The following is a 12,215-nucleotide window of genomic DNA, read 5'->3' on the forward strand; positions in this document are numbered from 1 at the left end:
CTTCTAGTATGCTGAAGTTTTGTCACTTCTAATAGCGACGTTCAGAGGCAGATACAAGGCACTGTACACTTGATTGTCATTTTTTGGCACTGAGACACAGTTGCTTGTGCTCGAGACGAGACTTGCAGTGGGGTTCTGTCTTTGACAGGAAACTTGCTTCCACATGGACCAGTGTACAGTATGCGTGGCGTGGTGTGGTGTGGTGGGGTGTGCCATTGCGAATGTGTGCTACACCCATTTTAAGATTGTAGCTAGTATCATCTACAATCAATCTGCTTTGTCAGCAGCCATTTCATGCTTACATCTACTCTCGATTACAGGAGAGCCAGTATTTTTTAGTGTCACCAGAAAAGCCTGAAAATGCTCATACAAAATTCTCCAAAGAGTGCAAGCGCTTACAAGCTTTTTTAGTCGGTACATTCCAGCTATCTGAAATGAATCCAAGAAAGTAGTGGACGTTAAGGATATGATCATAGAGCTATGGCATATTACTTCGAGGTAGATGAAGTGGTACACGAAGGTGTCCTGTGTATTCTATTTCAGTGATAACATCATAGTGAACTGTTGGATAGTGTTCAGGAGAGATGCTGCGCAAGTGCAGCCAGCATCAAGTGCAATCGAAGCGTGGCTTTGCTGTTGTTCAAAGCAGATATTGCATTTGCCCTACAACAGAAAGGAAACGAAGCAACACCTTCAAGAAGGCAGTCCCCAAACAGCGAAAAAAAAAAAAAGATTGGAGGGCACTTAAGCTGCACCTTTAAGAGTGGAACACGATAGCATTAAAAGATCCCTGGCTGCTTCTCAAACAGAAGCATAAGCTGCAGCTTATGCTTCTGTAATGTTTCCCTGGAAATGCTGGTGGCGAACGCTATGCATGAAGGTGAGCTTTCTGGGGCGTGCCACTCCTAAGACAGACCTGAAATGGCAGCTGGAAAAGGCGTTTGTGTTTGAGTTTTCGGCGCAATAGAATTGTATTTTCTTGCATATTCAAATTACAATCCAACGCTATCATGTCTGGAGGTTGTGTGCAAGTCATACTTTATGAATTTTTGACACATCCTACTTTGAGAATTTTAATTAGTTCAGTAACGCCTATGTGCCACTTGGAGGGCCTGCATGGATCGGGATTCATGGTTTGGGATTAATTTTCTCATATGGAAAAGGTCGCCAACACCACTGCTGGATTTTCAGCAACTCGGAGCCCTGAACGCTGTGGCTGTTAATATTGTGAATCAGTTCCAGGCCAACAGCACATGTGCCATGCACAAAAAAAAAAAAAAAAAATCGAAGTAGATGCACTTGGGCACTTCCCAAACATTTTTTTACAAGAAAGGCAGAGGAAAAACCTTCGCTGCTACGGCATCAGATGCGTAATGTGTAAAACATGCAATATAAAGCTTAATTGTACACCTGACAAGGACTATATTGTAACGTAGATTGTAGACGGAGTCTTGCAAAATATACGCTTCTCTTTAATGGCGGGCCAGAATAAGAGCGTGCAGCTTACGCACTTCATCTTCTTTAGTGGCGCCGACGTTTGCGCGCGCCGTCCTGCGGTGCGGGAGCTCCACATCATTGTGTCAATTGCGCCCCCCATGCGAAAAGCGACCGTCTCGGTTGCGTCAAAAAGTTATTTCGGCTACAAAAAATGGAGCTCCTCAGGTGCGTCTCGGCATTCACGTACGCGCATAGTAAGGTTTCATGCGCACTACATGAATGAGGACGACGACGGAGCGAACCGGGGTCAGAACTGCAAGGGACGACTTCGGAGGTCACATCACTGAGGCGGCGTGCAACTTTGTAGGGTCCAAAATACTGGCGGATCAACTTTTCTGAGAGTCCACGCCGACAGACGTGCGTCCAGACTCACTCGCAGCCGCCGGTATTATAATGGATGTCGCGTCGTACCTGGTTGTATTGAAGGGTTTCGGTATGCTGTTGGCTCCGGATACGATGCCGAGCAAGCTGGCGTGCCTCTTCGGCTCTTTGTACGAACTCTTCTACGTGTTCGCTGGTCGGGCTATTATCAGCCAGAGGTAGCATGGCATCAAGTGTTGACCTGACGTGGTGCCCATATACAAGTTCGAATGGCGTAAACTGTGTAGGCTCCTGTACAGCAGTGTTATACGCGAAAGTCACACAGGGTCAGATTGCGTCCCATGTCTTGTGCTCTATGTCGGCATACATGGAGAACATATCAGCCAGCGTTCTGTTCAGACATTCCGTTAATCCATTGGTTTGAGGGTGATATGCAGTGCTCTTGCGGTGAGAGCTATGCGTCAGCTGGAGAACGTCCTGCATAAGTTCCGCTGTAAATGCTGTACTGCGGTCAGTGATGAGAACAGGCGGTGCACCGTCTGGTAGGACGATGTGGCGTACAAAGAACTTCGTCACTTCATATGAATTTGCTTGTGGAATAGCTTCGTTTTCGGCGTATCGGGTTAAGTAGTCGGTAGCGACGACTATCCATCTGTTGCGTGAAGAGGCCACTGGGAATGGCCCAAGTAGATCCCTTCCTATTTGTTGGAACGGTGCTTAAGGAGGGTCCACAGGATGGAGAAAGCCAGCCGGTTTAACTGGTGGTTTCTTGCGGCGCTAACAATCGCGGCAGGTTTTCACGTACCGTCGCACAGAAGAATAAAGCCGGGGCCAGTAATACTTCTGTCGTATCTTTGCCTAATGTCTTAGCGAATCCCAGGTGTCCCGCGCATGGCTCATCATGGCAGGCTCGCAAAATGTCTTGGCGTAGTGCCGACGGGACGACAAGGAGGTACATATTTGGCCCGCTACTGCAGTTTTTCCTGTAAAGGACGTTGTGCAAGTAGTATGATGATAAGCCACACACAAGCGAGCGGGGTAAAACACCTTCAACTCCTTGGAGGTGCTCGATCCGTGGCAGCAGCTAAGCGTCAGCACGCTGGTGCTCAGCCATCTTTATGGCGTCGATAACGCGACAAACGGCAAGTCATGGTCACGGTCCGATGAGGTCGTAGGGAGTGGTGCACAAGACAAACAGTCAGCGTCACTGTGCTTCCTGCCAGATCGGTAGACAACTGTAATATCGTACTCTAGTAAGCGCAGGCTCCAACGAACTAGTCTGCCTGAAGGATCCTTGAGGCTGGTAAGCCAGCACAGGGCATGGTGATCGCTGACAGCGTTAAAGGGTCTACCGTACAAGTAGGGTCTGAATTTACCAATTGCCCACACAACCGCTAAGCATTCTTTTTCAGTGGTTGAGTAGTTTTTCTCAGCCTTGGTGAGACTGCGGCTTGCATAAGCAATGGTGTGTTCCGCACCAGCTTCCCACTGCACAAGTGCCAAGACCCGCATTGCTGGCATCAGTATGGATTTCAGTGTCAGCGTCTTTGTCGAAATGAGCAAACATCGGGGCCTCTTGCAAACGCTTGCGCAATTAATTGAACGACTGCTGCTGCTCGTCCGCCCAAATGAAAGGCGCACCATCGCATGTAAGCCGTGTCAGAGGCTCAGCAATTCTCGAGAATCCCTCAACGAAGCGCCCATAACATGCGCATAAACCAAGGAAGCATTATACATCCTTCTTGTCTGTGGGTGGTGAAAACTCTGCGAAGGCAGCCAACTTGTCAGGGTCTGGTCGGACGCCTTGAGGACCAACGCCTTGAGGACGCCTTGAGGCCAAGAAATTTGAGCTCTTGGAACCCGAAGTGTTACTTGTGTAATCTGATTGCATGTATGCACGACGCGAATAGTGTAGAACTTTGTGGAAGACACGTGGGTCCCATTGGTTATTCTGGAACATTCGACGACTGATCTATAAAAGCCGACGTGCTTGACCCGCTGATCAGATTTTCGCCGATCGCCGAGTGTGTTAGCCGCTATTGTTGTTCTTTGAGTATAGCCTGCTTTTGAGGGCACAGGTTCGGCCAATAAAAGTTAGTTTTGTCTTTCACAGTATTGCTACTGTGTTCTTCAATGTCACCGCCACGTGACAATATGATTATCTGAAAAAAAAAAAAGGAACTATTGGCCTAGATTCGGATAAATACAGTCTATACGTAACAGCGGAGTTCCAACAGGGTACATGGCACGAGGGTTTGTTGCAGTTTGCGTCCGTGCACTTTTTTTTTTTTCTGTTCTTTTTTTCAGGGGGCTTTCTCTCAATATCTGGCTGCACTGTATACCGACTAATCGGCTAAGGCAGGGCGGATGCGCTGTCGCATCGTGAAAAAAGCGGATTCTCAGTTTCTGCAGGCACCGCTGTGCTTCTCGTCTCGAAGGCCACGCGTGGACTTCTTGGAAGTGCCACTAGATGGCGCAGTGTGTCCAGAAAGAAGCACGAGTGTGGAGCCAGGTTGCCACATGTGTTTCTGAGCGTTCCCACGCACAGAGATGAGTCATTGTGAGATAAGTTCCGATACTTTTTTCCACAAATGTACTCTCCATGGCCAGAAAATTCGTTTAGATTTTCGTCGACCTGAAACGGGTGTTCAGGCATGAAATCCCGCTACAGTGAAATTAAAGAATTGCACTAAAAATTTTTTTGTTTTTTTGTTGCGGAAATTCGTTGTAGAGATATTAAATACAAATGTCACACATGACCCGCCGACGCGAGAAACTAGCTTCAATGCCGGAAATGGGTTTGTTTTGCCTGTTTGCACTTCTTGGCAAGCAACGCGACTCTTGCATTCCGACAGAGAGCATTGTCTTGCGCACCAATGCAGTGCCTGATCGAAGGCGTCCGTGACCTGTGGTGTGGTTGGTGATGTGGGCTCCATGTTGTTCCTTGGTCACCTCCTCGCGCACCTCCGAGCAAGAGTTGGCTCCTTGGAAAGCACGTGCACATTTCCTGCAGGGCTGTGCTTTCGGCTGTCACTCCATCGGATGGACTTGCCCCTAATGGGATCTTCATTGTCTGAATCTAAAGTGCCAGTTGCCTGTGCGGTGAACCCGGCATGGCAAAAGCAATTGAAAATTGTGGCACTCCTTGTTCTGCACCATGACAAAGCAATCATTTAGAGCCCCATAAACAGGTCCACTTTTGTTTTGCAGACTATCAGAGTCTTCAAAGGTCGTCTTTAGATAAGGCGCTCATGCTAGGATCATTTGATGCGTTGAATAACCCCTTGGTCGAGGGGCTGAATGATTCGAGTACAGTTGGCGCGAGAAAGTCTTCAGCTCGGCATCCATGATGTGGGCAGAACAATTGTCTAAAAGTAGACAAACATTTCAGCCTTGCACATGACGTAGTCGAAAGCCTGGACCATCTCGCCAAAAAATAGCCCGGGCCATCTACGCTCGACCATTAGTCAGGTACTTCACAGGAAGGCTTTGATTTCCCTTCAAGGAGCCTGGTTTGCCATTGTTGTTCCAAGCAATGCAGCTTCCAGGTATCAAAAGTGGCCGCTTGTTTGTGCACACAAACACCATTACGCATTCTTAAGTTCGGAATACTGTTATTGAAATAATCATTTCTTTCATCAACATTAATGAAACTTTGCAGTCTTAAGGTTATCGTTCTGATTTCAAATATGACATTATTCTTGCTGTAGGCCAGTAAGTTCATGCAATAATTAACATTCTACGTCCATTGTTTAAGGCCACAATGGAAAATAAATGACACAATAAAAAATTATTTGTACAGAATGAAGGATAGCACTTTCTTTATCTGACCATTAATAGATATTTTACAGCCCATCGAATACAAACCCACAAAATACGGCAACCATGTGGCAGAATGTGTAGCAATATAAATAATTTCCAAAGTGAAAACAAAAAAATGTTTGTTATACTTCATATTGTATACATCAGGCTACATTCTGAAAAAATTTCAGTCCTATCTGTTCTTGGTGTTGAGATATTGAGGCCTGAATATTACATAGGGCCCAAAATTTGTTTGGAGAAAAGTACAAAAAAAAAAACCAGCATTAAATATGAGGGAACATGGCATCCAGAACAACTATTTTATACTCGCTCTAGACACATTAAACTTTTAGGACACAATCTTGTGTGCTGCTTATAAATATGCAATTAGATTTTTTCCAAAGTCAATAAAAAATGGTTACAATTTTTCTTGTGTTACAAAATTTGGCATGGGATTTGCTAAAAAGGTACTGCAAAAAGATTGCTAAAAGTAAGTAGGTTGTAAGTAACCATCCTGAATGTTCAGACTGCAAGTTAGCATTTGGATGTTTGTATCTGTACTTTTGCAAAAGTTGGGAACTTGTTCCAGCTTCTTGTTCTTGTTGTGAATTCTTGTTCGTGATTTCTACAGGATTTCAAAATATTTCAGTGTCCTAAGACACTATATCATAGTTTTTGTGTACTCTGACTCGCTGGCATTCAGGAAAAAGAGCGATGACTAGATTTGAATGAGTAACAGGGACATAGTGCCAATCCCAAAAGATGAGACCTTTTTGGATTGGCTCTATGGACTCTTAAATGGTGAGGCCGACTGATTTTCCAGACCTTGCGGGGACCGAAAAATAGTCAGAAAAATCAAGCAGTCAGAAAAATGAAATTTATTAGGCTGAGAGTAGCTTAAAAAAATCCCTAATAATATAGGGATCCATGCATGGTGACATTGACCAAAGAATAAGTATTTTTGCCTAAACTTGGGAGAGAAAATTTGTAGGCTGCCTAAGGCGATACATGTGTGTTTAACTACTCGAAACTATTGTGCATAAATGATTGCCTCCATGTGATTGCTCATGAACTTGGGTGTCTGTGCAATAACTAAATTTTTCCTGCAACAGAATTATTTGCAATACTCTCCATTTGCATCAGTCATTCCTTCTGTAGACATTCTATTCCTCAGTATTCGAACCAAGCGAATATTTGACAACTTCAAATGGTGAGCTCTCGAATAGTATATGATTCAAATAGCAAGAACAGTTTTATTCGTATTCAAAATTTTTAATATTGGCACATCCCTACTTTCCCGCTGTTGGTCACTCCATCTGAGCCCTTCTTTTAATTCTGTCAATTCTGGTGGTTTCGTGCCTGTTTGAGCTCCTTTGTTTTGCACTTTTCTGGCGTTTCTTAAAATGCACTTTTCAGGTGTTTAAAGTGCATTTTAACAAGTTCATATTATCAGGTTAATGGGTCGCAGAAGCTGAGGTTTCCCCAACAGATTTCTTGAGTCTGATCACAGCTGAGGTACTAGTTGCTTGTGCTTGGCTTTGACTCAATGATTGTGAAGGAGATGAAGTCATTACTCACAATACTTCTTTTGTGTTTTCAGCTGCAAGCAACACCACTGACGAAGAGGATGAACAGGTGGGCTCGTGTTCATGTTGTCTGTCTTAAATATTTCCACTCAGGGTGCTGAACCAAACCAGAATCGAACTAAAAATTGAAGCTGAACCGTTATTGTCTACTGAACTGGAACCACAGGGTGTTTAGCAGCCAAGGGAACTTGGGAAAGTCAGGGAAATTAGTTTCAACATGAACAAAGTTGGGGAAAATGACTTGAATAAACTGCCCGTGTGGCAAACTCATGTTGGTTGGTTTTCCCACAACACTTTTAAGCTTTTTACAGCACCCCAAGTGAGTTTTTCTGCACATTAATTCAATGCTCAATAGCCATATGAAAGGAATTTATTTGTAAATTACATGCAGCATTGGCTCGGCAGTGTTATAACTCTCGGAGCTTGCCATGCCACAATACACAAGCATTTTGTATGTTGTAGGCAAGCATATTGATAGCGCCAGGCATAGCCGATGGCTGTTGCTCAGTTCTAAGTTTTGCCAGCCAAGCTTCACGCAGCTCCTTGCCTTGCGGCTACGTGCAAATAAGGCTGACATCGGGCTCTGTTGCGTATGTCCGGTACTGCAGCACCGAACAGTAGCCTACCGTGCTTCACGCCTCCAAAGGCAGCCACTACCTATTATAGTACTTTCAAACGTTGTGAAGCAGACACCCAAGGCGGTAAAGCTTCACCACTTAATCAGAACCGCGGCGGCTTCGGCGTTTCCGAAGCAGCTGACGCGGCTGCTGTGTCCACGTGATCGCTCATGTCGCGTCATGCCGACGGCGGCGCCAGCTTTTCCAGTGGGGGAAGCTTGCCCCCAATAGGTCAAAAAAGGGGCTGGACATAGCACACAGCTAAAGTACAGTGCCGCTGGGACTGCTGCACTAATGCACTTTGTCGCACTATTAAAAAGTGATTGTAATAAGTTGCCTTTATTGACTACTATAAGACTACGGCCACCATGTGGCATAAAGAGTGTGCTGCAATGGAGGGGACTTCTGCTGCACAGCTGTCCTGGGGGTTCTGCAAAAGATCAATTCTGAGAAAAATACCTGCCTGCCCCATGAATTGCTAATGCAAGCAGGAAAATGCGATGGGAACAACTTTGTTGTCATGCAGTCAAAGCTCCAGCACTCAGCAACACTTTTGTAAGAAAACGTATGCATTGCGCTGTGAAGGTGTACTGTGCATCAACAACACTGGCTGGAGCAGGGATCCGATGTGCAGAATGTTTTCTCACTGAAAATAAAAGTAGCTCAATCAGACATCTTCAAACAAGTTCTTACGAGTCTTATTGTCAAATGCACTATATGTATTTTTAGCTTCAGGGCAATGTGCAATTGAAAGCTGTACATTATTACTGCAGAAGTGCGATTTTAAAAATTTGAAATGATTTCTTGCCCCACATTTTGTGTCGTGACAGGGCAAAGCATTTTTAGCCAGTTGTTCTTTAAGACTGCCAATGTAAGAATAATTTTTCTGTCATCATCATCATCAGCCTTGTTACGCCCACTGCAGGGCAAAGGCCTCTCCAATACTTCTCCAACTACCCCAGTCATGTACTAATTGTGGCCATGTTGTCCCTGCAAACTTCTTAATCTCATCCGCGCACCTAACTTTCTGCCGCCCCCTGCTACGCTTCCGTTCCCTTGGAATCCAGTTCGTAACTCTTAATGACCATCGGTTATCTTCCCTCCTCATTACATGCCCTGCCCATGCCCATTTCTTTTTCTTCATTTCAACTAAGATGTCATTAACTCGCATTTGTTCCCTCACCCAATCTGCTCTTTTCTTATCCCTTAACGTTACACCTATCATTCTTCTTTTCATAGCTCGTTGCGTCGTCCTCAATTTAAGTAGAACCCTTTTTGTAAGCCTCCAGGTTTCTGCCCCATACGTGAGTACTGGTAAGACACAGCCGTTATATACTTTTCTCTTGAGGGATAATGGCAACCTGCTGTTCATGATCTGAGAATGCCTGCCAAACGCACCCCAGCCCATTCTTATTCTTCTGATTATTTCAGTCTCATGATCTGGATTCGCGGTCACTACCTGCCCTAAGTAGATGTATACTCTTACCACTTCCAGTGCCTCGCTACCTATCGTAAACGGCTGTTCTCTTCCGAGACTGTTAAACATTACTTTAGTTTTCTGTAGGTTAACTTTTAGACCCACCCCTCTGCTTTGCCTCTCCAGGTCAGTGAGCATGCATTGCAGTTGGTCCCCTGAGTTACTAAGCAAGGCAACATGATCAGCAAATCGCAAGTTAGTAAGGTATTCTCCATTAACTCTTATCCCCAATTTTTCCCAATCCAGGTCTCTGAATACCTCCTGTAAACACGCTGTGAATAGCATTGGAGCGATCGTATTTCCCTGTATGACGTCTTTCTTTACTGGGATTTTGTTGCTTTCATTATGGAAGTCTACTGTGGCTGTGGAGCCGCTATAGATATCTTTCAGTATTTTTACATACGCCTCGTCTACACCCTGATTCCCAGATAGGCCGCCGTTGGAATCTGAACCTGGCAACGTTTAACACTAGAACGTTAGCTAGTGAGGCGAGTCTAGCAGTGCTATTGGAGGAATTAGAGGGCAGTAAATGGGATATAATAGGGCTCAGTGAAGTTAGGAGGACAAAAGAAGCATATACAGTGCTAAATAGCGGGTACGTCCTGTGCTACCGGGGCTTAGCAGAGAGACGAGAACTAGGAGTCGGATTCCTGATTAATAAGGATGTAGCTGGTAACATACAGGAATTCTATAGCATTAACGAGAGGGTGGCAGGTCTTGTCATGAAACCTAATAAGAGGTACAAAATGAAGGTTGTACAGGTCTACACCCCTACATCCAGCCATGATGACCAGGAAGTCTAAAGCTTCTATGAAGACATGGAATCGGCGATGGGTAAAGTTAACCCTTTGAGGGTCGAATTATTTTGAAGAAAACTTTCCCAGGTGGTCAAATTACTTTATTGCGGATCTTGAATGTACAAGATGTATAAAGTCTGGAATAAATAGTAAAAAAAAAATTAGGAACAGTATTTTGGTGTTGGCATCATTCCGAACTGCAAAATGTTCAATAGTATTTTAGAGTGTGGTACTCCTTGAAACACCAGTCTCCGCACAGCCGCAGAGAGCGAGAATACCTCATGAGCGGTGGTGATAAACGAGCTAAGAGCAGTGCCAATCAAGATAGAAATCAACATCCGCTGCCCCTGTGATAGCGTGCCAACAAAGACAAAAATCACGTTTCGCGCGCCTCCGTTGCGGCGGAACTGAAACTGCGAAAGCGCGTTGCCGCTGAGAGCGAGAATACCTCGCGAACGGCAGTTATAAACAAGCTAAGAGCAGCGCCAATCAAGATAGAAATCAACTTCCACTGCATCTGCAAGAGAGTGCCGACAAAAAGAAAAACGTTTCGAGCGCCTCTGTTGCGATCATGCGGCGAAACCGAAACCGCGAAAGGGGTGTTCCGCAGTCTGTGCGATGCGCTGAAGCTAGATGTCAGTTCTGTTTATCTCCTCAAGAAAGTAGCACAAATTTCAAACGCTTCTTGTAAGTCCTAAGAGGTGGCAGCACCTCCCAGTGAGTGTGCATCGTCATTATGGCGCGAAATTTCAAACGGAGGGTCGAAACCGTACCCGTACGGCAGAGACCTTGCGGGACAGAAAACCGCCGCCGTACATGTACGGCAAAAACCGTCGAAGGGTTAAAACAAAATGCACTATACTGATAGGCGACTTCAATGCCAGGGTAGGGAAGAAGCAGGCTGGAAACAAGTCAGTGGGTGAATATGGCATAGGCTCTAGGAATAGCAGGGGAGAGTTTGCAGAACAGAATAATATGCGGATAATGAATACCTTCTTCCGCAAGCGGGATAGCCGAAAGTGGACGTGGAGGAGCCCGAATGGTGAGACTAGAAATGAAATAGACTTTATACTCTACGCTAACCCTGGCATCATACAAGATGTGGACGTGCTTGTCAAGGTGCGCTGCAGTGACCACAGGATGGTAAGATCTCGAATTAGTCTAGACTTGAGGAGGAAACGGAAGAAACTGGTACATAAGAAGCCGATCAATGAGTTGGCGGTAAGAGGGAAAATATAGGAATTCCAGATCAAGCTACAGAACAGGCATTGGGCTTAAACTAAGAAATAGGACTTTAGTGTTGAAGATATGAACGACAATCTTACGGGCATCATTAAGGAATGTGCAATAGAAGTCGGTGGTAACTCCGTTAAACAGGATGCCAGTAAGCTATCGCAGGTGACGAAAGATCTGATCAAGAAATGCCAATGTATGAAAGCCTCTAACCCTACAGCTAGAATAGAACTGGCAGAACTTTCCAAGTTAATCAACAAGCGTAAGACAGCTGACATAAGGAACTATAGTATGGATAGAATTGAACATGCTCTCAGGAGCGGAGGGAGCGGAGCAGTGAAGAAGAAACTAGGAATAGGCAAGAATCAGATGTATGCATTAAGAGACAAAGCCGGCAATCTCATTACTAATATGGATGAGATAGTTCAAGTGGCTGAGGAGTTCTATAGAGATTTATACAGTACCAGTGGCACCCACGGCAATAATGGAAGAGAGAATAGTGTAGAGGAATTTGAAATCCCACAAGTAACGCCGGAAGAAGTAAAGAAAGTCTTGGGAGCTACGCAAAGAGGGAAGGTAGCTGGGGAAGATCAGGTAACAGCAGATTTGTTAAAGGATGGTGGGCAGATTGATACAGAAAAACTGGCCACCCTGTATACGCAATGCCTCATGACTTCGAGCATACCGGAATCTTGGAAGAACGCTAACATAATCCTAATCCATAAGAAAGGGGATGCCAAAGACTTGAAAAATTATAGACCGATCAGCTTACTGTCAGTTGCCTACAAACTATTTACTAAGGTAATTGCAATTAGAATCAGGACCACTTTAGACTTCTGTCAGGCAAAGGACCAGGCAGGATTCCGTAAAGGCTACTCAACAATAT

At 45.0% G+C, this 12,215-nt stretch overlaps 1 protein-coding gene across 1 annotated transcript in view; it reads left to right on the forward strand.

The window, feature by feature from the left end:
- Positions 1–12,215, forward strand: part of LOC142580213 (DNA mismatch repair protein Msh6-like) — a 745,039-nt gene that overhangs the window by 88,191 nt on the left and 644,633 nt on the right. Inside the window, exon 4 of the mRNA XM_075691108.1 lies at positions 7,220–7,254. Coding sequence (XP_075547223.1) covers positions 7,220–7,254 — 35 coding nt within the window. The remainder of the gene's footprint in view (positions 1–7,219; positions 7,255–12,215) is intronic.

This window comes from Dermacentor variabilis, chromosome 4 (genome assembly GCF_050947875.1).
Source record: "Dermacentor variabilis isolate Ectoservices chromosome 4, ASM5094787v1, whole genome shotgun sequence".
Taxonomy (NCBI): Eukaryota; Metazoa; Arthropoda; class Arachnida; order Ixodida; family Ixodidae; genus Dermacentor; species Dermacentor variabilis.